The sequence below is a fragment of the Nasonia vitripennis genome, chromosome 1 (genome assembly GCF_009193385.2).
Source record: "Nasonia vitripennis strain AsymCx chromosome 1, Nvit_psr_1.1, whole genome shotgun sequence".
NCBI lineage: Eukaryota > Metazoa > Arthropoda > Insecta > Hymenoptera > Pteromalidae > Nasonia > Nasonia vitripennis.
In genome coordinates, this window is record NC_045757.1 from 33,292,627 (window position 1) to 33,320,087 (window position 27,461).

Consider the following 27,461-nt stretch of genomic DNA (forward strand, 5'->3'; position numbering starts at 1 on the left):
TCGCATAGCCGGGATTTTCGAATCTCCCGCACTCTCGACCCGTGTGTGTCAGTGAAGTTTAGATAATGGGATGTGTGCAATTTTGGTCGAGATGGATATTTTATAAAGAGGAAATTATTACTACTTTCGCGAACTCCTTTGTACGAGGGATTTTCGTCTGAGTTGAGAACTGCATTATACAGAGAGAGAGAGAGAGAGAGAGAGAGAGAGAGAGAGAGAGAGGTCGACTGTACATAGACTAGAGGCTGTTGACTTTCACGGGGCCATGTGAAAGGCTATTTTTATCGACTGAGTAGCATCGCGCTGTTATTATCATTATTATCATCGCTTCTCGATCCTCGAGCCTGGAGGATGCGCGCGCGCTCGCGCCACGGACAATTTTAATGAATTTCAGAGCACATACTGCACGCAGCGAACGACAAAAGTTAGCCACACAGCTTTATGCCTCTATACACGACGTATAATCGCGCACTTGTTTTCCAAACGCGTCAATGAAACCTACCGGCACTTTAATAACCGTCCGGAGGTCAGCGAGTCGGCATCGCGCTCTAGTTTTTTTATTTCGACGCGTTCGCGACATTAAAAATGTATGAAACAGCCGATCGTTGGAGAGAAAAAAAGGAACTAATGTTGCGCGATGTAAGCCTGAGCTCTGGTTGATCCGATCGGCCCGGATAATTTTCAATTAAGCCCCCAAGCTAGCCTCTCCTAATATGCCAAACGACCGAAGAGAGACAGGTATACACGGACTCAGTTCCGATACACGCACACATACGCGCGTGTAACGAAGTCCTCTATCTCGCTGGCTCTAATGAAACTCCGATTTGGTCGTTTTCATAATCGGTAACGACTGCTCGTTACAAGCCGATATAGCCGATACTGTGCCCCCCTCGTTTGCAACAGTTCACTCCGCAATGCACAATCTTGGAATTACGCTAGATTACGTTTGCTTTCTTTTGGTATGGCGATGTGAACTTTTACGCAGTATAATCATACGCGTCTACTGCTAAAATCCGTATTGCAGGTTAACAGAATATTTTTTTCAATTCGTGATATTTCAGGATTTTTCAGCGATTTCGCGTTTGTCGCGTGTCTCTTTCCGCAAATTCGCTTTTCTCTCGTACACGTCAGGGAACGGGATCGAAGTCTCGTGAATTTTACCGTGTGCTAAGCTGGATTACGGCAGCGAAGAAGACGCAAATAATGATCTAGTTATGAGCGTGAGTGCGCGGCGGCTACATTAGAATCGGATTTCTCGGGGACGGGGCAAAAATCGACGTTATAACGTAACCGAATCACAATCCCGCTGTAGCTCATATCGCAGATGTTATACGTACGCGCTAAAAATATCGCGGAATAATCCTGAAAAATGTATAATAAAAAATATCAATTTTTCCTCGTGCGTGTATTCAAACCGAATTTGTCGCTATCAAAGGGTATTAACCTTTTAAAAGCGTGTATAATTGAACGTTCGCGCGATTCGCGGAATATCCATTTGATAAAAATCCACAGTAAAAGCGTACAAATTAAGCCAATTCAGTCCAATTAATCTATATCAGCGCGAAACTTTATATCTCTATTTATTATTATACACACATATTCTTTGAAAAAAAATCGGGATAAACCCGAAATATTGGGTGATCAAAAGAAAAGCTCTCGGGAGTCGAAAAAGCTCGACGCGGGCACAAAACGCAATTCTCACGAAGAGAGAGAGAGAAAGAGAGGAAGAAAACAGAATCCCCGCGCGGCTCTGAGAAAAAGCGTATATACGTGCGCGCGGCACTTGTAAAAAAAAAGAAGGCGAAAAATTGAATTCCCCCCCAAAAAGTGGATACGTGATACCTTTGCGCCGCCGTCGACGAGAAGAGCCGTGTAAAATAAAAGACGAAGACTCTCCTGATGCGCTGCCTCTTTCGAGAAAGGCGAAAGAGATTCGAGTAAACAATGCGGAGCTTTAAAGAACCGTGACCAGGAGAGTCTATAGCCCTCTCCTCGTTTTCGGCTTGTATATAAAATCGAGATTCGCCGCGGAATCGATTGCGCCAAGTGCCGCGTTTAAAGTCGCTCACGCCGCATGTATCAGCGCGCATCGCGCTCGAGCTTGGTCCACGGGTATTATACCTCATAATTTTGATTTATGACCCCGAGTGAGAGAGAGGGAGAGAATAACGCGGGGAGGAATCCAAGATGGCGGCTGGTTGCGGCTCTTCCTTCGAGTGAGAGAGAGGAGAAGCTCTGTGTGTGTGTGTCGTAAACAATGCATCTCCCTCTGTCCTTTCTCTTTTGTATCTCTCTTTTCCTCCTTCTCTCTCTCTCTCTCTCTCTCTCTCTCTCTCTCTCTCTCTCTCACTCTCTCTCTATCTCGTTCTGCGGTCGGCGGCAGGTTAATACTCGGTGCACGACTTGTTGTATACATATATATATATATATATATATATATATATATATATATATATATATATATATATATATATATATATGTATACACACACACACACCTCACGTCTCTTTTCTTTTCCATTATAGCGGCTCGATGGAGAGAGCGAGAGAGAGAGAGAGAGAGAGAGAGGCCCTTTGAGCTCCTTTTCTCGTATGTCTTTCCCCCACTCCCATCGCCGAGTACACTCTTTATTTTCTCCATTATCCTTGGGGCTTTTCTCTCTGTCTCTATTAAGGATAACTGCTCCTAAATAATGCCAAACTGCAAGGGGTTTCAGCTCTGGGCGCGCGACGCTACATCGTTCTTGTATATACCTGTATATATATATAGCTTATACTCGTTCGAGCTGTGCCGTTATTATCCAATTAATTTTTCCGACGACGAATCGATAGACTACCGAGGCTTACCGCCCGATAGAGAAAACGTTTGTCGGAGAGAGAAACCGAATTTGAATGGAGAAAAAGCGCGCGCAAATGATCTTTCGACTCGCTTATAAGCAGCTATCGGTTCGAAGGGTTAAGCAGCTTATTTCTCGGCTTCTGATTCTCACTTGTTTCCTCGCGCATATAGAAGACCGGCATTTGAGCTCCTATATAGAGCACATCGACTTTATCGATCAAGTTTTCCCAACGCCCGTAAACGATGCGTATTACACATGCGCTAAGCTCGCGAGATGCACTTTGTAAAAATCACACGCACGAGAGATAGAGATTGAATTCATACTCATCGTTCAGGGAAGATAGCGCCGATGCTATAAGAGCAGAGCGATTCAAGATTGATTTCCGCTGAAAAGGGGTAGCAAACAACCCCCTCAAAGGCAATCAGTTCTAGCAGCCTCACAAGCTCTCTGCATCGCTAGAGCCGGGGAATTGTCGGCGGCGCCGAGAGGCGCCTCTCTGAATGAGAAACCACAAAAAGGACAAACGCCTGCAGCAGCAGCAGCAGCAGCAACTCGTACCGAGCGAATAAGAAAAAGGACGCGCTTTCACCGGCATCGATTACCTCCTCTCCCGCGAAGAATAAAAAGGACTTTACAGAGCCGCAGATATCGCTTGCGTAACACACACACACACACACACACACAGCCTGCACCTGAGAATATATGAAATTCGCGCATGTGGTCGCGCAGGAAACATTGTGTTTATGCAAACAGTGTATAACGTGTATAAAGCTGAGCGAGACGCGGAGTGTAAAATTCGCCGAGAGCTCTTTCTTGGCTTTTGCTTTCCGACTTGTTGGTAAAATGTAAATTAATCAGCGAGGAGTCGTTGTCCTTATCTCCTCGACTCTCTTGGATGGTTATTCTCCAACTGTAAAACCTCGCCTGCATAAAAGCCTCGCCTGCCCAAGAGAAGGCTCATAGCGCTCTCGCGCGCAAGTGAGAGAGAAGAAACATTGCAGCGAGAGAAAAATAAAAGACGAAGGATGAGAGAGAGAGAGAGAGAGAGAGAGCGCGGGAGCGAAGAACCGGTTTTAAGTGCGGAAAGGCTCCGGAGGTACCTATACGCTCGCGCGACGAGGGATAGGCCATAGCTCGAGCTTCTCTCCCTCTATACCTATACACGTTCGCCTGCATATGCATGCAGCTCTCCTGCGCCGTCGCTGCGATGCTACGTCGCAGCCGTAATTCGAGACTTTAAATGCGAGCCTTTACAGGCTGAGCGAGCGCGTCGCAGCGAGAGATTTATTTTTTTTTAATCGTACAACGCGAAGATCACGAGTCGAGCGATCGGTAACCATTGCGATCGTTTCTGCGGTCTAAGAGTCGAGAATTCGCTGTTTCGATTTTAGCTGGTGTGCGGAAGCATTTTTCAGAGTTAAGGGACACTGCTGGAGAAAATGGTCGGGTCAGGATTATTTTTGCGTTGCGCGAAAGTCGAGAGTATACTTCAAGGTAAGGTGTCCTGGCAGGGAATAGGCTGCCGGTAAGGAAGTAAGCCGAGCCAGTGCGAAAAGCACCGGTAGCTCGATCTGTCGGAAGATTCGAGTAGGAGACGCGATGGGCCTTATGCCCAGCGCGCTGCTTGAGGCCCAGAACTGCGTTATCGATGATCGGTAAGCGCGTTTTCGATCGGACCTTCCCTGGATCAAGAGATCGAGAGTCATAAACGATGGATCGTTTCGAAAAGTAGTATTGTGAACGATTTTCGTTTTAGAATCATATTGACCCGTGAACACATTTAAGACAACACACAAAAAACAGTTAACCGCAGACGCGTCCCAAATTCATCGTTTCTGCAATCTTCGCACGATCCTCTCCCTCTCTCTCTCTCTCTCTCTCTTTCGGTTACGTCTCCCTTATAAATTCGGCCGCGAGAGCACTTGTGTCGTCGGCGGAGACTTCAAAGACAGCCGAAAATCGAATTGAACCGTAACTCTCGTTTCTTCTCCGCGCGACATGCGACGAATCGCAGGAAGACATCAGAGTCTGCATGGAAAGTATCACGAAGCTTTCACCAAATTCAGGACTACCTTTTACCTCAAACTTCACGACGCGTTCGATTTATCCCTTAATAGACGCGACACTGAGCATTACACGTAGAATACCTGTGCCTCGTACTCGCTAATGCCATCGTACGTGTATCCCCGACGGCGGCCTAAATCATATAAATCGCAAGAGCACAACACGCACTGGTCTCTCTCCCACGCAAGAGATCGGCCTCTCTCTTTCTCTCGAGCCTATAATATAAATCTCGGCGCGCGCAGGCATGGGAAGCTGCTGCAACGCAGAGAAGAATTCGCCGTATGCTACACGCATCCGGATTCCAGGAAGGAGAACTGCAGCATCAGCTCTCGAGCTAGCTCTTAAACGACGGCCTTCCGAGATGCTGTACACAGGGATGCACTGTCGTTTAGTTTAAAGCGGGAGGCGCACTTGTTGCGCGCTCGCGAGAGATGGACGATCGGCGCCGATTCCCTCCCCCCGTTTTTTTTTTTCGCCGTTGTAGATTTTTTTGGAATATCCTACAAAGGGCTGCTGCTTTGATATCGAGAGCACTGTGCGGAATCGCGAATGTATATGGTAGCGCGGTAATTATACCATTACACGTGTATAGGAGAACGAGCAGTACATAAATTTCCCCCTTGTATAAAGGGGCGATACGCTCGCGCTAAAACGGTATTTATAAAGCGTCTAACGAGCTCGGGCACTCGAACACGCACTTGTGCGCGCGTACAGTGCGCGAAATAAACATAGAAACGTATAGGTGTATAAAAAGAAAAGGAAGCGAGATAGAAGAGGAAGCCTATATGTACATAGACATCGTAAACGATGCAGAGAGCAGCAGCAGCGGCGGCTTATGGGGAAGAGAACGTGTTACGGGAGTAGCTCGCGCGCACAGTGATTTATATCTGCGCGGCAGCCCTTAAGCTTTAATGTCGATGTCACCTACAGCGCGCCTATAATGCTGCCTCTGTACAGTAGTGTACGGCATATAGCGATCGATGCTCTATAACTGCGCTACCGAGATTCAGAAGAATCCTACCTCGATGTGCACGCGTATGTATGTGTGTTTACGCTGCGAATCGCTTCCGCGATACTACTGCCGACGAGTATCCTTGCAACCCGTTTTGCGGCTATTTCCATTTTTGATCGGTCTTGTTTTTTTTTTTCGTCTAGAATTTTTTGGATTTATTTGCAAAAGGGTAAGCTTTTGAAGGGTGTCAGTTTTTCTTTTGTTGTTGTTCGATGTATTCTGATTTTGCGGATAAATTGTTCTGAGATATCAGGGTGCATACGCGCATACACGCTTGAAGAACGTTTCTGCGATAAAACAAGAAGAGTTAATTTTCGTTCTATAAAGATTTTGAAGAGCCATATAGGTGATCTATCCGAGATTGAAAAATGACAAATAGATTCAGTTGCAGTTACAGGATGAGCGGCTTGAATAGGCCCAACAAGGTACTTTCAGCTTAGGCAAGACACCTGTACATATGTGCAAATCGAAATTGAAATTTGAGGACACACCTCCCAGACCAACCTTTTTGACTTCCTTAGGCCAGCCAGAACCCGAAAAACCTTGGGTTCCCGCGATTACGAAATACTTATTTTTTTGCTGGGCACTCTCTTATGGAAATTTAACATGGGAAAAATAAACGCAAATTAGCCATGGTTCAACTTTACCCACTCAGTGTCTAAAGGCGCAATTAAAAGAGAGCTTTAATTTGAGGGCTGGTGAGTTAAGAATAATTCCCTGGATAAAAAATTGTCTAGGCTTGAAAATAGCGAAAAATCATAAAAACTTGGATTTTTTTATGAAAATCAGTCATTTTTCCCATTTTTAAAATCCTTATAACTTTTGATCCAAGCAGTCAATTTTAACCATCCGGCCCTCAAATTAGAGCTCCTTTCTTCTAATGTTGCTTTCAAAAGTCAGATTAAACGTTTTACCAGTTTCATCAGCTATATTATGACAACGAAAAATATCAAAAAACAGCTATAATTAATGGGCATATGTATAACTGATCAAACAACTAAAAGGTTGATCTAAATTAAATTTAAAACAAAAGTAGAAGTAATAAGCTTCAATTTGAGCCCCGGATGGTTGAAATTGACGGCTGGAATCAAAAGTTATAAGGATTTTGAAAATGGGAAAAATGACTGATTTTCATAAAAAAATCCAAGTTTTCATGATTTTTCGCTATTTTCAAGCCTAGACAATTTTTTATCCAGGCAATTATTCTTAACTCACCAGCCCTCAAATTAAAGCTCTCGCTTAATACTTCGATCCTAGTAATACCCATTTTTAATTTGCATATGTTCGAAAATTAGTTTAATATGCGAAGAGAGAGCGAGAAGGTTCGAGAAGTTTGTCACCTTAAGTTCAAATTCGACGGTTTTCACTAGCCCGCACGGCACCAATGAGGTTACCATGGCAACGCGCGCTCGCGAGCTCCTACTCTGTCTCTCTCCGCCTGTTTCGCGAGCGGTCTTCTGCCGCATTCGCTGATTTGTGTTATTCAGTTATCGTATTGCCAAAGCGCTGTGAGGACTCGCCTCACAGTGACGACCGTTAAACAATATCGTTTGTTAACGCGTCAGTACTTTTAACACTGTAGCCTTCATTTCTTCTCCGTAGTTTAAACGTATTTATTTTGTAAACACACTCTATCTTTCAATAAATATCAAGGCCTTTTCTTACGGCATATTAATTCAAGTTAACGGTCGAGAGTGTTTTTGTTTATTGCCAACTAGTCCTTCGAGATCCACGAGTCTCTAACATCAGTTCGAGAGACTATAAATAGCACATATATATAGACTCTGTGCTCTAAAAGCATTGAGGGAAAAAAAGAGAAAACGCTAGTGCGCCACCTATCGTCGTTATACGGGTACCAGAGAGCCAGCAAGTCCCGTAGCGCTGGGGACTATGGCCAGTCCAAACAAGCCTCAATATAGTACATTACGCAACTAGGGCGAAGGGAACACGATTTACGCACGCGTGTTAGTTCGCGCCCGAGCGAAGCGAGTTGCGTATACTATTTTTCATAACAAATGTCGCGGAGCTCGACATTATACTAAATTAGTATATTATACAAATTAAATTTATTTCATAATGCGAAATAGGCCACGCTCCTGTGAAAGCTTATTCATACAAAAAGTTCGTTAAATCACACATTGTCGCTATATACGAGTGTAATTATACTAAACTAAAATATTTTTGCAAATTAAAAAGTGAATTATTTTTAAATTTGCAAAAATATGATCAAAAGTTTTTACGGTAGTCTTCAACATTGAATAACGGTTCCATAGTGTCGGAGGAGAAAGTGTCATTGTCAATTCTTTGAAATAAGCTAAAAATATTTCTTCAACGAACATTGTGGTTTTTTTTTTTTGTTGAACGCCAAGACTTAAAGTTGTTGTATGTTGCAACATGTAGACGTTTTGATTTGTCCGGCAATAAATCTAAAGTTACTTCTTTAGCTGCTGCAGCGATTTCGGGTGGAATTTCATTTCCATAATCGGATATATCCTCTGTATCACAAGAAATGTTATCACTCATGTTTACTTTTCGGTTAGGTACCAATAGGTTTTGCAATCATACATATGTAAAACAAATGACAGCGATAGGATAGGTTTCCCGGCGCACGCTTCGAATGTTCCCGCGCACGCTGTAAGAGCTAGCGTGCCTAAGTCGATGACTTTAGCGCCAAAACAAATGACTCTAAAGTCGAGCTCCGCGCACGCTGTTATGAAAAAACTGTTTCGATCTATACGTACACGTTATATTCAGCAGGTAAAACACGCGCGTTTCAGAATAAATAAAGATCCTCGCGCTGTTGTTATGGGCCACACAATAGTCCACACTGAAAGAAGCGGAAAGTCGCTCTCGTTAACGAACTAGACAATTATCCCCAATAATTCAAGCGAAATATAATATACACGCAGCTGTAGAGCAGCTGTCCCCTTCGCATATCCCCATTCATCTCCGCCGCTGAATGTTGAACGCAAAAAAGGCCGGCGTCGCGCGACTTTTCCCTCGAAATCCCGCGCGCGGAACCGCGCCCTCCGGCGCAAAAAAGAGAAGGCTCTCTCGCATTTGTCCTCGACAAAAGCAATGCCGCGGCGAAATTGAACAACATGTCGAGCGAAACCGTCGCCCTATACTGTGTGTGTATGTGTGTATATTATAATACGCAAGCAGAGCAAAAAGCGCGAAAATCCGCGAGTGAATTTAGGAGCTGCCGGAAACGACTCGCCGAGAGAGAGAGAGAGAGAGAGAGAGAGAGAGAGAGAGAGAGAGAGAGAAGGGGGGGGGGGAGCGAAGTGACAATGACACGGCTCGACCCTGAGATCCAAGATGAAGAAGTGGAATAATATGAAGAGGAGGAGGACGAGGAAGAATAAGAAGAAGAAGAAGAAGAAGATAGATGCGGGAGTGCCTGAATGGGCCTTCGCTTTTGTTTATGCACTGCTCGCTGGTAATTATATACGTCGGGCAAAAACGCCTCTATTTCTCACACCATGCAGCGGCGGCAGATGCCGAGATTCAATTCGTCGAGGAGACGTAATTGTGGCGCATGATTTATTACGCAAACACGCCGCTGCACAACAGAAACGCGTGTATGGTGTGTGTTTAGCGGGAAATCGATTTGTTATGGCATCGCAAGTTGCTCGAGAGTAGAATGAGGAGGAGGAGAAGAAAAAAAATCACACTTACGCACGGGGTCGACGATTAAAGCCGGTATAAAAAAGAAACGCGACGGTAGCGGCGGCTCTCATCAGTGCAGCGGCGGCGTTTACTCGAAAATCATTAGCGCCGAGTCTTATAGTGTTGCCACTTCCGCGTGAAGCGAGCTGCGCGCGTTTAATTAAATTCCCCGACGACGACGACACCTTTTTTTGCCAGTAGAGGCGGCAGCAGTTGCGCTAGACTTGAGAGAGGAAGTTGAGCTTTTCTTCAAAGTGGAAATAGCGGGAGCGCGGTAATTGACGGATTATTCAAATGCCGAGCGCGTACGTGTGTGATCGATCGAGGGCTAAAGCGTCTTGTTTTACGCGTACGGAATGTCGAGCCTCGGTTTTATGTTTACACGCGTGTGATGCAGCGGCTTATTTCTGGAGGGGGAGCTAGACTAAGTGTATGTATAGGCTAGTGCTCGAGAGTTTTACGCGAGGAATATAAAAGTGCGCGGGGAATGTTATGGTTTTTCGGAGAATTCTTGGTGAAAATTCTCCTGGAGAATTTAGAGATGCTTGTACAAGTGGACCTTCTATCGTTATGATCGCTTTGATGGTCGAAGTTTATTGTTTTAGATGTGCTGCCAGAGAAATTCAACGAATGTAATTTGTTTTTTTCTTCAAAAGCTACGTGCTTTAATTAAATTAAATTCATTTAAAAATGCATTTGAATATGAACATGAGCAGTTCAAGCAGCAAACCCTTCGAGTCAGTTTTGGCTAAAATGTCTCGCCTCTACATGTACAGTCCACATGCACATAATAACGATGGAAAATGGAAAACTGCCCACGCGTCATCTATCTTCGAAGAGAGAAACTAAATTGCCAAAGATTCTTCGTAAATCGAAACTCTTCTTCTACTTACGCCTCTTCAATCCAACGCACCCGACGAAATCAATTCTAATCCACGCACCGCGAGCTACTTCAGCCCAGCAGTCGACCGTACGCACAACCGACCACAGCTTCATATATTGAAATCACCGACGCCGCATCCAACCGCGGCCCACGCGCACAAAACTGCGCGAATTTTCGAATCGCGTGAGTTTCGCGATTTTTTTTTCACCGGCGCGTTCGCGCATAAAAAATGCATCCACCAGCGCCGCAACGGTGCGACGATGCAAATTTATGTAAACCGCGGCAGCGTAGATATATATATATATTTAGGGAGGGATAGCGCGTCGCACGTCGCTGATATCTCGAGCGGGCGTATATTTAACACGCGCGCGAGCGAATAGTTCGGCTGTTCTCTGGGCTGCGCGCGCGTCGAGTTTATTCGGCCGGGCTTTATTTTTGTTTCTCTTTTTTCGATTTCGCGCAGGTACGACAGCGCAAAAAGCCGCCACCGCCGCGGTTAAGGTGAATTAATTATAGCCTCGTTTACGCTCGACGAGTTAAAAACTGGGTGCATAGGTGGGGGGGGGGGGGGAGCGTGTGTGCGATTGTTCGTCAATAAAGCTCGTTAATCGGCATCACTCAATTGCCGGCGCCGCCGCTGTCCGTGCAAGCCGCCGGTTTGGCTCTGTGTATGTACTGCGTGTGCGCGGCGCTATATACTCTCTCACACCCTTGGATTCAACTCGTAGCTAGCTAGCGCGAGCCGGCGTATATATCGCTTCCGAATACACAGGCTCGCACTCGCGATAACTCAACGGCATTCGGTCCCGGCTATATAATTATCAAGCCTGCGTAATTGTTAATTATTGCGCCATTGTTACCGGGGGGTGAACTCTCTCTCTCTCTCTCTCTCTCTCTCTCTCTCTCTCTCTCTCTCTCTCTCCGCGGGACGCTGAGTAATTAATGCAGTGCCAAACTCGCACCCCCGCGCCAAATGTGCGCGGGTATCACGCTTGTAGGTGTGTACGTAGCTACGGACACGCAGACAAACACTGCTTGGAAATCCTCTCTCGCACGCGATCGTAGGATCGATTACTCCGCGGAGCTACTGCTCTCTCTCTCTCTCTCTCTCTCTCTCTCTCTCTCTCTCTCTCTCTCTCTCTCTCTCTCTCTCTCTCTCTCTCTCTCTCTCTCTCTCTCTCCCTCTCGATAGCCATCGGTAGATTGATGCCGCGGAAGGAGTAGACCTTCTATCTCCTTTTCTCCATCTCGGCTACCGCTCTCTATGTGTGGGTTATACCGGAGGCGGGAAAAATTCCGTTATCGTGCGGGCGCGGGCTATACTCTCGACAGACAGACAGAGAGAGAAAGGATCGATCGGTGGATTTCGCACGCGATCATTGTCATTCGCGCGCCTGTGTATAGCCGAAGAAATAAAAAGGATCCGCTGTGTAACGTATAGCGGTGCGCGCGAGCTTGCGGAATCTGCCGTGTTGATAATGAAGCGATAGTTACAGGCTAGCGAAGATAGGTGGCGCATAGGCAGATTTTCGTTTTCCCTCATCCGAATCTGCGCGGCGGGGGTAGATATATGGATGTTGCCTGTCTTGTTGAACGAACAGCTTGAGCCGACATGCTATAACTGCCGAGGTCTACAATAGAATTATTCTCTGCTTTTAGATTTCTGTGCACCAGGAACCAGATGCCGATACGAGAACTAGCTTTTGATGGACATTCTTTTGCTTACACGGTGCCAATCAAATCTTAAAATTATTCACCTATACACACCCAATTTCCAAACGCATTTCGTTTCGCTTATCACTTTGAAAACGTCGAAAACATCGGACACGTTAATTAAATTTTCGTTATATAATGGTTAATTCAAAACGATATTGATATTGCGAGAAACAAACGAAATTTCGCCTCTGTGCAGCGAAACTTGAAATATTCCGCTTCGTCGAATCCTTGGAAATCAAGACATTTTTAATACACTGCGTTACAGCAACGTCGTAAAATTCCCCAATGGTTATAACGCTTTCCACGTACATCTCGGTGGAAAAAATAGTCAAATCCGGAAACGGCTGTGCAAAAAACTTGCACCGCCCGGGAATCGAACCCGGGTCGCAAGAATGGGAATCTTGCATGATACCACTACACCAGCGGTGCTCTCGCAAAAGTAAGCGCCACTTGCGCAGTACAAATGAGGAGCATCGCTAAAATCGATATTTCCGACGCGGCTGCTCTAGCCTCGCTAGCTTTGCTGCGCAACCCCAACGGCGGGAAGTTTCAAACGGTGCGCGCGCGCACCCGCGAAGGCCTATCCCGCTTACACGTTTGTATATTTTAATGTTCGATTGGAAAATTCAAAAAGCAGTGCAAAAATATGCATTTTCTAGAGGGATGGAAAAAAGTGGAGCTTGAATTCTAAATACCGCCGGTGCATACGCGCACGTGGACGTAAAGTTCGTAAATGCAAGAACGTGCATCAAAGTGTCATTATCGGGCGAAGAGTGCACTCAATGCACGGCGTATCTATACATATAACCGCGAGCGTCGACGCGTACCTTCCCTTCGGCTTTTTTTTACGACTTTGACGCTCGCAAGCGCGAAAAAGAGGACGACGGGGCCGTAAACCCCAGAGCGGAAGCTGACGATTCTTCGTACAGCAACGACGTCTTGCAATTAAAATGCATAATAATTTTTCCCCGGCGATCTTTTGACGTCCCGCCTTTTTTGGTCGAGTTTTATTTTCCGAAAAAAAGAGCGATACCCGTGCGATCGTAAATACATATACGGCGGAAGGAATGACGGATAGAGCGCGAAGAGGCTTGTTTTTTTCCCTACTGCGATGTTTTTATGGAAAAAAATCAATGTTTCCAAAACGAACGCGCGGCAGAGCGAGCGTAATAAAACAGTTTTTGTTTACAGCTCTCGAAACTCCTGGACCACTCATACTGATTTGTTTACGGCTAGTGTCGGACGATGAATCGCGAGCGAATTCTTGATTGAAAATAAAAACGCTTTTAGTTTGCCCGTATGCAATCAAACTTTATTCGCGGTCAGCTTAAACAAACGGCGAGACTATATGTATACCGCAGTGCCGAATAAAAATATTCTGATTTAAATTTCGGCTGCTCACTTCGTTTGCCGGATGCCACAGGTTTACTATCAAAAGAGTTATATAGAAGCAACGCGTGTAATCCGTAATTGCATAAGTAACGAGCGGTAATATCGCCCGAGGGCGAGCAGAGAGCGACGTATCTGTCGTGCACAATCAGCATAAAGACATAAAGGGTCGGAGTCCGTCCGATTACGATGATGTAGACGAGAAGGATGACGTCGCGTGGATATAATTAGACGATGATGCCGCTGTACTATCGCGACGAGCGTAACTCACGCAGTTGCCCACATGGCGCGACATTTGAATTATATATTATTGCAGCGGATACAACGCCTATAGTCGAAGGAAGGCTAAGCATCCGTCGAACGAATTCTGGGCGCAAAAAACAAGCCGGGAATAAATCGATATCCACTCGCAGCCCCCCTTGAAATTCCCTCGATCATAAAAATTCCCTTCGAATTCCGCGCGAGCGCGAAAAAGTATCGGCTCGCTCGGGCAAAAACAACTAGAGCGACGACGAGACAAAACAGAAGAAAATTTCCTCGGAGCTTCTGCAGTCTGAGAGATGAAAAATTGTCGCGAGCACTAAAAGCGTAATACGAGAGCCTCGGCCGCCTCTCTCTCTCTCTCGTATACAATAAAAGGAAAATAAGGGGGTATATCGCGCGCGAGAAAGAAGAGAGAGAGAGAGAGAGAGAGAGAGAGAGAGAGAGAGAGAGGAATCTCGGTTCGATATCTCTCTCGCTCTCTCCCACTATACCCCGCCACGATGCGCCGATATCGAAACATCCGGTTTACGTGCAGCAGCGCCGGCGTTTTATAGCTATATGCTCGCGCGCCAAACTTTCCGACGGCTTTAATATTCGCGTCTATAAGGATATTGCGACTGGCAGCGCATTATTACGCCGATATTTATGAGTCCATGGATGCATGGCTCAGTTCCTTTCTCTCTATCTCACACTGATGCAGCCACGGCTGGAAACTTGCCTCTATGTATAGTAGGGCCTATGTACGAGTATATTAGCGCTGGAGAACATCCCGTCTGTTTTGACTATGTTTCAAACGGCGCCAGTATTATTACGATAAACACGTGCGAGGATAATTTTCCAAGAGAGAGAGAGAGAGAGAGAGATGACGTATAAATCACGGCAGACTGCTTATTAGCAGCGCTCCGCGTGACGTATCTCCAGCTCGCGCTCATTACTCTCTGTTTTCTCGTGCGGATGCAGCGTAATTGGAGCCGCGGGGACTTACCGGAAAAATTTCGGGAAGCCTTGGCGGTGGCTCGCTGGAGCAGCCAAGCTTGAAGGGCCAGCCTCTCGCGGTAGCGGCAGAAGAACTCGGGTCTGATCCGGTGTCGCTGCAGGAACTCGTCGCACTTGCGGAAGGCCGCGAGGGCTTTGGCCACGGCCAACTCGTGCATCGAGTCCTCGTCCTCCTCCTCGTCCTCCTCCTCGTCGCTGGAGTAGCTGTCCTCATCGTTGTCGTCGTCGTTTTCCTCGTCGTCGTCGGAGTCGGCGCATCTCGAGCTGCTCTCGTAAGTCTCCTCGCTGCTCTCGCTCTCGACGCCGCTGCTGGACTTCTCGCCCCGACGTCCGTAACGCGAGTCGGACTGTTGCGATAAATCACGGCGAGGAGAAGATAATATTGTAGTTGGAGAAAAAGAGGAGGGAATTATTATTGAAACGAGCTTCTTACCGCGTGTTTGAACTGCTGAGTATTATCGCGCTGAGGCTGGGATCGGCTGCTGGCAGTGGCGATGACGGGCGCAGGTTGTTGTTGTTGCTGCTGCTGTTGGCCGCCTATGTAGTGGGTCTTCGGGTAGATTTTGAACCTGACGACGGGCTTGGTACTGCGCTTCATATAATTTATGGACTTTGTTGACTCGCGGGGAGTGAGAGAGGGTTGGTTGGTTGCGCTACCGACGCCGAGGCTCCTCTGATTTATCGCTTCCTCCTTCAAAGTCGAACACACTCGGAATGCTCGCGCTTCTAGGAGCCGCGAATTTTCATGTCCAACAGATGCGCTGCAATGAAAAAGGGCCTTTTTTTAGTTTGCCGTCTGCGGTTTGTAAGGAATTTAAACGTTATCGTTTATACGAGTATGTTCATGTAGATTTTCTTTAGAAAAGTGACTTTTTAACAAATCGTCATACACGAGTTAAAAAGATTCTCAACAAGCATAGAGACGTCGTCCATAAATAATCTGCAACGAGAGCCTTACACGCCTACATAGAAAACAAGGCATAAGCAGAGCAGTCGTGGATTTGCGGTCGTCACGCGTAGGCGCTTTAATTAACAATAATGCCGTCGTTGGAGCGCCAGCGAATCGGGGAAAAAGCTCGCGTGCAACACACTCGGACGTTTAATTAATCCCCCTTAATCGATGATAAACCTCATTGTCGCCGACAGCTCGATCTCCAAGGCGCGCTTACGGCTTTCGCGCTGCTTATGTTAATCCGCGAGAGTAAATTGCTTTTCTGTCAACCGTAACAGCCACTTTAAGGGAAAGAATAGTGATGAAGCCAAAACATTTTTTTCTAAAACCGCATATTTCATAGACGACGGCGCACACAAAGGCCCGCACGAGAGGCAATAAAAAAAATAACAAAATACCCGAGGTCCACTTTGAAACGGAAAAATAACGGGAAAAAAAAGAAACAAGCTCGCGGCGACAGTAAATTATTGTCAATCCGCAATATCATATGCCGCGCCAGACGCGCTCGATCAATTTTCTCCGGTAGCCCGTGAAGAGAAAATGCGACATTGCAACTGACGATCTCGCGCGGAGACAAAACACGTATTCTCCGCGCCGGGCACACCAACTCGATAGAACAAAACGTCCAGATAAATAATTTCCCACCGTTAAATACTCTGTTCGCTTCATGCGGGCAATACAAGACGAATAGCGGCTATAGTGTTGTACAAGAGAAAAAGAACTCTCTCTCTCTCTCTCTCTCTCTCTCTCTCTCTCTCTCTCTCTCATTCTAATCATTATATGAGCCAACCAGGTAACTTCTCCATTGACGAATTGAGCGTTTAGACGCATGCACTATCTACAAGCCAATCAAATGAACGCACAGAAGTAATCAGGAAGTCAATGCAGGGACCCATACGGCCATAGTAAACCCCAGAAATACGGGATTTTCGAGCTCGAATTCGAGGGGATGTTTCATCCCTTAGCAGCAACTGCCCAAAGTTCTAGTCTACCTGTATTTGCGTATTTTTCCGTCCCCTTCAAGCCTGCGTAGGTTAAATTCACGAGAAAGCGTGCCAAGGTATCCAAAACGCCCGATAAGTGATCCCCAGAAATCAGAGGTCGGATACAAGGCGACGTTTCAACCCATGTCATACCTATAGATGAAACATCTATACGGAAATTTCCTACAAACACCTTTTTTCACCCTGAAACACCTTAGATAATATTTCCAACCTGTTTCTGCTAAACTCGAAATCGTGACTACCACACAGCTCAGCCTAGGAGAACGCAATTTTTCATACCTGCATCGCAAAAATTCGAGTCCGCTTTTCGCTACTACAGTCGGTCATCAAAGGGTCTAAAAAATCCTCTCTGTGCTCTTTCGTCGCGAGAATTGATGCAAACTAAGCACCCGCCAGAAGTCGGGATATAACCTGGCTCTCGCAGTTATCTCCTATTCCTCGCAAAAAAAAATCTAAAATAACGAACCTCCTACGGCTGGTATAAAAATCTCAATTCTCGACGTCATCGTCGACTCGACAGCGTCAAAAGTGACGCTCTCTAATCGCCCGTGTTTCCGGAGGGATATTGAGAGAGAGAGAGAGAGAGAGAGAGAGAGAGAGAGAGAGAGAGAGAGAGAGAGACCTAGATCGATCGATCGACGAATCATCCGCGGGTCGTTAAAGCCTGTCGTCGTCGGCTCGCGACGCGGGATGAATAAGCTCGCAGGCGTCCGTTCGGCCGTGAAAGTACGCGACACGGAGCGAGAGAGTGAAGCGATCCATGCGCGAATATATATTCGACGCCGCGCGGCGTAGAGTGAATTATGCGCCGGCTTTAGCCCCGAGGGCTAATCGTCCATCATCATAACCGTCAGGGCGTCAACTCTTATTTGGCGCGTTTTCCTTCGCGGCTGCGCCTGTATGGGTATGTGAGTGTAAACGTCGATCTTTTCGCACACTTTTGCAACTTTATCCTACTGTACGTCGGTTTTTCTATATATCAATAATACTTCTTATATCGGTGCCAAGAATGTAGTAATCATATTAATTATCCATCCATAACATTATCGGGACAAGTATGTGGGCAGTCATAGCATGAGCAGCTTAGGCAGCAAGCTCTGCGAGGCAGTATTGGCATAGTTGACACAACTTCCTATGTATACATTATGCGCGCGGATTCTGATGAGGGAAATTAAAAAGTTCCTATGCGCCACCTATGTTCACAGATTAAAGGCCAGTCCAAAACTGTTTTTTGGTGTCTTATATTCCTAAGTCACGGGTCTGCAGGATTTGGACGAACTATCCTTTTTTCTTCGTGTATGAGTTAATTCCGAATATATTTTCAATTTTCTTTTGGTATAGAATGTAACGACAAAATTACTATACTTTACCTTGTAAAACATCAACAGATGGTTTTACACCGCTAGCAGGCTATATAGGATATACGATAAAAGCTATATAGGCCGACTCGAAGGCTTTTAAGAGTGTCGAAATTCTATTTTCACGATAATGTAGGTCAGTAAAAGTTAATAGAGCCTCGCCGCACTATGTATAAAGCAATTTTGAGGGAGGGGCGCGCGCACTTTCAATGAAAAATCCATAAATTCCATTATGCGTGTATTTTCATTCCGCGGTGCGAGGGCAGTTACATTTGCATTTTTACCGTCGCTAATAATGCACTTTATTGTTATGGCTTGCAACGCACGTAAACAAGAGAAATTTTCAATTGCCTACCATCGCTGCAGTGAGTCTCGTAAAAATATTAGCGTTGGAATATTCGATACATACTGCGTACGAGACGAAACTGTGTCTGTTCAGGAGGATCAAATTTGATTGCACAAAATAGAAGTAGCAAACAGCTACTAGGAGGACATAATTATTTTCGTATATAAATATAATAATGGCAGTTACAGCGCGAGCGGTCCAACTCGGCCAAATAGAGAAAAAAGCACGTATGCGCCACCTATCTTGGCTTCTCGGAGACAGATTTCGATCAAACCCATTGCGGACTCGAATACACACTAATTAGCCAAGCGAATCCGACAAACTCGTCCTGAGAGCCAAAGTCACACACATCAGGCAAAACCAAGCCGCAAAAATCCCGTCCATTCCCTGCTCATGTACATATGCGCCATATATACGCAGAGACGTATACGCATAACAGTAGAGAGCATCCATATAACAAGTCTCGAGATTGCGCTTAGCAGGAGAATATCCTGCGCGAGAGGCGATATCGCGTCGAGCTCGCTCGACTACGAGCCGATAAATTTATATTCCCTCGAGTGCAGGCCACCTACGGCAATGCCGCCGCCGTCGCTTCGATTTTGCCGTGTTTGTTTTAAGCGGCGGCTCCTTCTCTGTCGCTCTCTCTCCCATGCTTCTCCGCCGCGCTGCACCGAGACTAGACTAACGACAAAATATATTACGCGGAAGAGAGAAAGAGAGAGAGTTAGTAGTCGAGCGCTTGTCTTCTGTTATTTGCCGCTCTTTCTCTCCGCGAGAAGCTCCGAGACGTATAAGATGACGTTAATTATAAGGGAGAGCTAGGAAGCTGAGAAAAAGTAGAGAGCGCATAATCAGCGCTAATTCCCGCACTTTGTCAAGCGTTTAAATACGCGCTGAATCTCTCCGCCGCTGATCTTAATCACGATCGTATTTATAGGCTCGAGTTGCAGGGTATGCGAGATATGTTCTCGCGCTCGAAATTGTTGTAATTCGCGTTTTAGGAGGCGATGCATGACAAGTCGGGCTTTTAGAGCAGGACTCACGCCCCTCTCGAATATTCCTCTTCGCAGAGCGGAGTTCGTCTCCTCCTCCACGCGGATATAAAGAACTGGTCGAGCCTGTGATTAGGAGTGCTATAGTGCGCGGATATAGCCTCCAGCGGATTGTGGGCGGCCGGTGCGTGCATTCTCCAGACGTGCGGGTGGAATTTTGTTTTTTCCTAGTTGGAGGATATGTTTTTTGATGGAAAATTTTTTTTAAAATATCCTTAATCGCTCGTTATCAAAAAACTGCGTTTAAACTTTAACTCGAACAGAAGAAACTACGGCTGATAGCGTGGGAACGTGTGTGCATGTAAATCGACTCGTTCAACTCTCTCTCTCTCTCTTACTCGCATCGGGTTAAACTCTTCACCTCCGCTTCAGAGCCCGGCGCGTGCGTGAGCTTGTTTCGAATAACGAGAGAAAAGAAAATAAGCGAGAGAGAACTCTCGGGAGTCTTGATTTTCTCTCTCGCGCTCGGCAGACATCACCCCCCGAAACTATACTTTTACAAGCGAAGCACTATCATTTGCTTAATAATACGCGTTATACACACGCCGAGCTTTCGCGATTTTTCGAAAACGGACGTGTACACTTATACACCCATAATCCCATCATCGAGAACCAGGCATTATACTATAGGTACTGCGCTTAAATTCATAGTCCCGGCTCGAAACACTGCGCGAAACCAAATCGAAAGCTATTTTCGCGAGCTTTTCTCGCAGAAACACACACGTCTTGTTTAATACACATCCTGGGCTAAACAACATACATCGCGTAAACCAGCAGCAGCACAGCGGCGACTATACAAATACACAGAGAACTCGGGCCGAGTGGCCATTCAGTGCGTCGAGAGCGAAGCAGAATGATATCGCAACATCAGCGGAACAAGCGCTCGCTCGCGTATAAAACGTCAATCGCGCCGGCGGCTGTATATGTCCCGCATAATACATACTATACGTGTAAGGGGGGTCCTACTACGTGGATTTTTTCCGATGATTAAGCTCCTCGCATACCACGTGTACTTTTTTCTCCTAACTCGTCGCTGAGCGAAATAATAAATACTCGAGCGAGGGAAAAGTGTTGGGTTAGAATTTTCGTACGCGCGTGTACGAGATAAAACGCCGACGCGGGAGAGAGAGAGAGAGAGAGAGAGAGGCAGCTGCACTGCGGAAAAAAGAAGAGGAAGAGAGAGAGAGAGAGACGTTGATGCCTGCAGGACCCGCGCGCTGCTGCGTGAATTCTTATATAGCGAGAGCGAGCTGCTTTTTTCTGGGTGATAAAGGCACTTTGCGGCCGAATTTTAAAAAGACCGTGTGGTCTTGTTCGTTTTTTTACCGATTGCCTTTAATCCCGCCCGCATCCTCGGAAACAATGCGGCCGAGCGGGCTTTTGTGCGCTGCAGCCCTAAACGACGAGCGAGCGTGTGCTGACACGTACGCTTTGAAGGATTAAAAAATACTCGATTTTTTTTTACACACTTTGTATTATACATAAAGCCGACGGTGCTCTTTTATATCGGGAAACAGCCCTCTGCGTGTGTGTAAGAATAAATAGGTGCTTTTCACAGCGCATAATTGTAAATTAAACGCCGGGCATTTGATATAGGCGACGCCGAACTCCATAGATTATATTATTATACGCATATAATGAATACTTTAACGCGCTCCATCGCGCGCAATTAAATATGCACAATAGTCCACAAGCGCGAGAGAGTGAGAGAGAGAGAGAGAGAGAGAGAGAGATGAGATATAATTGAAGACGGTATTAGCGGGGGTAAATTCGTTAGCTCCTACCTAGGATAAGCCAATCGCGCGACGCGCGGCCAAGTTTGGATCAACTTCGCTGTCTCTCTCTCTCTCTCTCTCTCTCTCTCTCCGATATAGCCGCAAGTTCCGAGATCGGAGAGCTAGTTTCTCATTAATTGATTCGCCGCGCGCTGTCGCGCTGAATATTCCTCGTCGCTGAATTTCCAACGATTACATTCCGCATCCGTGGCTGCACAAGGGAATCGTGTCCAATGTGTAAGTATACGAATCGTCGATATGCGAAATTAATTTCGCAGAAATATACGTTGTATCATCAGCTAGATAAGCGACGAGGGAGTAGGAAAAAACTCTCTGCTTCGCTCGGATTCGCGTAATCCGGCTTGCGGTCTATAACGTATACGTATATACATCCTTGAAGAGTATATGCACACAGTAAGTAGACACGAGGCAAAAAAGTCGCGAGTAAAACAAGGCATCGAGAGCCGCGACGTCGTCGGAAGTAGTTTCCGCTGCGACGAGAGGATGGTTTAGACGTCGTCGTGGAAAAAAGAAAAAAGTTTAATTAAAATTCCGGCCACACACACGCGCGCGCGCTCGCGAAAGTCGCGGAAAACGCAGAGGAAGGACGGAAGGAAGGAACTACTTTGCAGAGCGCGAGCTGCTACCGCTGCGCGTGAATAAACGGGGGAAAAAAATTATTTTTTATACGTGTATACATCCCTGAGCCTAAATTAACTTTTAGCGAGAATACCAATATATACACCCAATTTTTTACACACACATATGAATATTGAAAGTTGTCTAACAAGCGCCGAAATTTAATTATGAGTGCTGTGTGTCGAACTTTTTCAAAGCCACGAAAATCCATAGAGCAAACGAACATAGGCGTACGTTCCTTTTTTCTTCGAACAAACACATTTTTTCGGGCACGGGGGCCGGGCGCGAAAGACCGCCGCACACCTCCGAAATAAAACGCGGATTAACGAGCGAAACCGCCGAAACAAATCGACGCTCACAGCTTTTTACGGCGCGCGCGCGAATTATGTTTCACAGTGAAAAGTTGCATATAGATCCGGCCTCGAGCGACGTCGACAAAGCAAGGCCGGACGAGAATCACTCGGAAATTGGAGTCTTCATTAACAACCTGCCAGTGAGAGAGAGAGAGAGAGAGAGAGAGAGAGAGAGAGAGAGAGAGAGAGAGAGAGAGCATTCGTTTCAGCGTGTATATATCTATATTTACATATGCAATTACGCGAGAGTATAAGGGAGAGAGAGAGATAGCACACTCGTTCATAATCTCCTCCAATCATGCGTGCCGGCAGACGCACATTACCGGAATATCGCGTGTGCTCAGCCCTGACCTCTGAACCTTCCCTTCAGGCGCCTCTCTCGGGTTCTCTCCAGCGAGCTCTATACCATATAGCATCTCTCTCTCTCTCTTTCCCTCTCGCGCGCGCGCGCGCAACATGTAATTAGGGGGGGGGGGAAGAGCTGCCGCTGCAACAACATCCCTCTGGGCCGACCTTACCTCCCGCCCCCTACTATTTTTTTTAGCCGACTCTTTTTTTCGAACTCTGAGCGTTCCCATGCGCTGCACGCCGACATGCATAGAGTTTTACATATAGTGGGTTTCGAGAGCGGATTGTTTGGCTTCCGAGACGTTTGTAATGCGGAGTCTGCGCGTGTGTGTGTGTGTGTGTGGGAAAATGGCGAGATGGAAATTCCGCGGCCTTTGAGGCACAGCTGGAAATAGAGAATAAGCGAGGATCATGTGCGCTGCAGCTGATACGCGAAGGCAATTTTGTGTTTTCCGTAAAAGCGATCGACTTGTATACTTTGTTCTACGATTGAAAATATAAGGCGCTTTCTTATCGCTGCCCGCAGTTTCCTCGCGAGGAGAGAGCGTATAAACGTTTTTCTCATATTAATGCGCTTTTAAAGTGTATATAAGAGTTCAGCGCGAGCGAGAGCTGCGGAAGATTATAATTATAGATTATAGCGCTTGAATTATAAAGAGAACGCGCGAGCGTGCACACATCCAAAGGTTCTCCTTATCGAGCTTTCTTCATCGAATGAAAATTAGTGTCAATCTTCATTGCCTCTTATATATACCCCTTGAATCACGAGGCTGTGTACGAGTAGCTTGAAAAATTCACGGCAATCTAAAGAGGATCGTGTTTAGGTGAATAAATAAATGCAGGAATATAGAGCCGCGGGGCATTTAATTTTCAAATTTCTCCCGACCGCAGATTTGAAACTATAGAAGGCTGTTGTTGGATACAAAGAGCTCGGCCGCGGTGTATATAGCTGCGGAATCTAAATAATAAAGCGCGATTATAGTATGGTTTTTGGGGGATTGATGTCGAATTTATATCGCGTGCGTATATAAATAATGTGGGTTATTGCGTATATTTTGGAGTTTTTTGGAGGATCATCTGGTGACAATTTTGTCATTTATTATAACGCCAGCGTTAAATAGCTTCATGAAACAGGAATATGCAACATGGTAGTCGAGCATGGTTAAACAATGATAGTAGACTAAGGCAGTTATAGCATGAGCGAACCATTTGAGCAGGACCAACAAGGCTGTTTCAGCATAGATGGCACACTTATGTATATATGCAGTCCGCGCGCACATTAAAATGAGGGAAACAAGAAAGTGCCTAAGCGCCACCTATCTTCACTAACCGTAGACTATCGATAGTCGGTGAGTTCAAACGGTGCTGAAGAGGTCCTATCCGCGTGCTCGCACGATGTCATAAAAGTCAATATTTTATTATTGCAGGCCTTATCAGAAATCGTACGGTGGATCTCTCTTAAGATTTCATCATCTATATCTACGATTTAGGATAAAATTTCAAATCACAATCGACCCGCTAAAAACTCACCATCTCGAACACATCCGAAATCCCGCATAATAATAATTCCCGCGCGCGGCTCCACGTATTTCCGCAACTTTTTCCCCTCAAACTCATCACGCTTGCAGAAACCTTCTTTCATCTCTCCCGCGACAGAGAGACAGACGCGTCGTTATTTAAAGTGGGACAGCGGAGGCCAGCTTCTCTTTCGGTCTCAACACTCGTAGCCGTACAGTGTTTGTTTTTTTTTTTCTCCTTCTTCTTCCACGGCGTTTCGCGATCTCGTCATGTGCATCAAACGTTTTCGCTGCGCCGAATAAAAACGCCGTTGTGATAAACGCTGCCACAGCAGCACACAGTGTCAAACGTTCGTCATCGTCGACGCGCATTTAATTATGCGACGACTTTTGAGACTCGTCTCTATGGAAAAAAAAATGTCAAAGCGAGCGACGAGCGTTTAGAAAAAAATTTCGAGCGGAGAGGAGGTGGTTTTTTTTTTGGTTTTGTTTCTTTTTTGAGGGGGAGGTGTAGACGACGGCATCGCGGGCTTGATTTTTCGCACGAGACGCACTACGCGAATTGGCCATTAAATCGAGCGGCACTCGAGAGAGATTCTTGCGGTAGATGAGGAACTGCGAAAGCCACTTAAGACCTTGTGTACTATATATGCTACTCCGACCGACTTTTCTCTCCTCGTTTTTTCGCTCCGATTAATTTCCCAATTGAGCGAGCAGCCCGCCCCCGCGTGTGTAAATATATCCAAAACAGGATCAAGAACCTTATACGGGACTTTAATTGCCCTAAATCTGATCTCTCGACTAAATTTTCCAGCACATATAACACAAGCTCGAAAATTGAAGATCACCGCACAATATCGAGACTCGTCGCTCCTCAAGCTGTCGCGCGCAGCCCTCTCCGTCTCGAGTAAATGAAGGCATTATTCCGAAGACGACGACGGGAGTGTATTACACACGAGACGAACAAAGTTAATCGCGAGAAAAAAACGAAGATGCGCAGAGCGTCGCGAAATGCAAAGCAGCCGATACGCAGTGCGAGTCGAAGAAAAAAGAAGAAGAAGAAGAAGAAGAAGAAGAAAGAAGCAGCGAAGAAGAAGGTGGAGGAGGCGGAGGAGGAAAAATAAAAGCTAGAGCAGCATCACGAGGTTAACGTTAACATGCAGCCCGGCTATGTAAAGGCCGTGTATTCGCGAGTGCGCGCCATTGTATTGTAATACAATTTAAGCACGAGGAAGGTAATGGGCCGTGCTTACAAGTACTTAGAATAAACAGGCTGTCCCGGGATCGACTATCGATCCGAGAGCGTCCTTCGCTTTTACTCTTATATACATACCTTGTATGCACTCAGTTATTGAGATTTTCCGAGTGAATTAACGATATATATTATCCTCGTTCGTAATTAAAAAAAAAACCCGGGAAATTGAATACCAATATACACGCAATAACAACGAAAAACTAGTCCGTGCATCCGGGTACACCAGCTGACCCCTCCTTTACAGCCCACAGCCAGCTCTCGCACGATTATTCCACTGGCGGGGCTGCGCAGAAAAAAGGAGCAGATTATCCGCGCGCGCGCGGGAAAAACATCGCTTATTCGATCCTCCGGCGATTACACTACGCGCTGCTTTTATTATTTTTTTTTTTTTCAAGAGAGAGAGATCCCGCAGCTCCCTTTCTTTAATTGCGTTTTGAACGAGCGCGAGAGAGAGAGAGAGGCTCGATTCAATAGAGATTTATAATCGCGAGGTTTTATGCGATTGCCGCGAATTATCGGGGAATTTTCGCGGAGGCTTCGAATTCCTCTCTCTCTCTCGATTGTGCGGTTCGGAGTAGAACGTTTATATTTTGCCACGAGTTCGACTAGACCGCTGCGATGCTGTGTATGTGCGAATTATATAATTCTGCATCGAGCTTGTTTACTCGGTTAATTGTGTGTGTGCTCGAAAATCAAATTTACTATATGTATCGGTCAATCAACAAACGTTTACCGCGGCGATGTTTAAACGATTTTTCAACTATGTATACATACGTGATACACACGCGCTTTAGGTATATTCATCAGCCAGATTCCCGAAGCTATACACACAATCTGCGCGAAGCGAATCGTTGTATTATAATTTGATAAAACGACTTTATTCGCGCGCGCAAAACGCGCGTCATTGGATTTCGCGCTCCTGCCTGCGCGCGTTGTTCGGACCTTTAATCATCGGCAATAAAAAATTATACGAGAGAGAGAGCGATACACACACATACGGGGAGGCTGGATGCAGTCATTGGATTTGCCGAAGCGCAGCGCCACGCCTGTATCGCTCGCTCTCGACGAATGTCAGGTAATTACGTCGAAAATTACAGTTGCAAATTTAATTACGCTCTCGGGGCCTTCTCTCCAGCTATTTTGCGCGCTCTCGACACATTCGCGCATGTGCGTCTATATATACATACATATATATATATATATATATATGGATAGGTATATGGAGGTGAGCTCGAACGGACGCGGCACGTTTACGTTGATTTTACGAATAATTTGCCTGTACTACTGGAGCGAGAGCTTTACGATTCGATCGTAGCGGATGTGGGAAGGGAATTTTTGAGATTAAGTTTTTAAAGCTCGTTCGGTGCGCTGGCGAATGTGCGAAAAGCGCTTTTTACGGATTATTCCATTGGCTTGATTGTTTGCGCGCGCTGAGAGCGACAGTTATTTGAGAGAGAATATTTCGATGCATCGATGCTGCATGTGGGATGGAAAGAGCTTTCGTTATGGGAGATTTATAATTTTATCGAGCCTTTTTCGGGAGCGATGTTTGCTCGCGAATAAACATGTTTCGACGTTATACGCTTGGAGTGTATATCTTGGACATGTAAATAAGTGGAGAGTGTATATTGGTTATATATGGAATTGTTCAATCGTGTATGAAATATTTGCGCTTTTATATTCGGAGAAAGCTCTGCAGAGAGATGTATATTTGTTGGTTATTAACAAACATCGGGATTTATCGAAAGAACGATCGAGCATTTTTTAATTCCTTTATTGAGGTATAAGCTTTGTATAATAAATATAATAGAGATCTGTCGTGCTGGTGCATGTTTTGCTTGAACAATTTTAGTTTGCCATGCAAGCTGAAATATTTTACTTACTTACTTACTTTTCTAAATAAGTATATTTAATTAAAATTCGTACAGTATATAATAGGTACACATTTTGTAAAAATCATATAGAGAATTCAATTAAGCGATAAATTTTTTATAGAAACGATAAGTTAATAACGGAGAATAATTTT

General features: G+C 45.7%; 1 protein-coding gene and 1 non-coding gene across 3 annotated transcripts in view; both read right to left on the reverse strand.

Annotated features, from left to right (window-relative positions):
• LOC100121336 (unconventional myosin-IXb) overlaps positions 1-27,461 on the reverse strand; it is a 68,242-nt gene that overhangs the window by 27,981 nt on the left and 12,800 nt on the right. For both annotated transcript variants that reach the window (XM_032595988.1, XM_031920899.1), the window contains exons 2-3: positions 15,270-15,597; positions 14,826-15,183 (exon numbers count right to left, since the gene is read on the reverse strand). In XM_032595988.1, coding sequence (XP_032451879.1) covers positions 14,826-15,183; positions 15,270-15,434 — 523 coding nt within the window. In that variant the 5' untranslated portion in view covers positions 15,435-15,597. The remainder of the gene's footprint in view (positions 1-14,825; positions 15,184-15,269; positions 15,598-27,461) is intronic.
• On the reverse strand, positions 12,546-12,616 carry TRNAG-CCC. Its single transcript has one exon. It is a non-coding gene; the product is annotated as a tRNA-Gly (tRNA).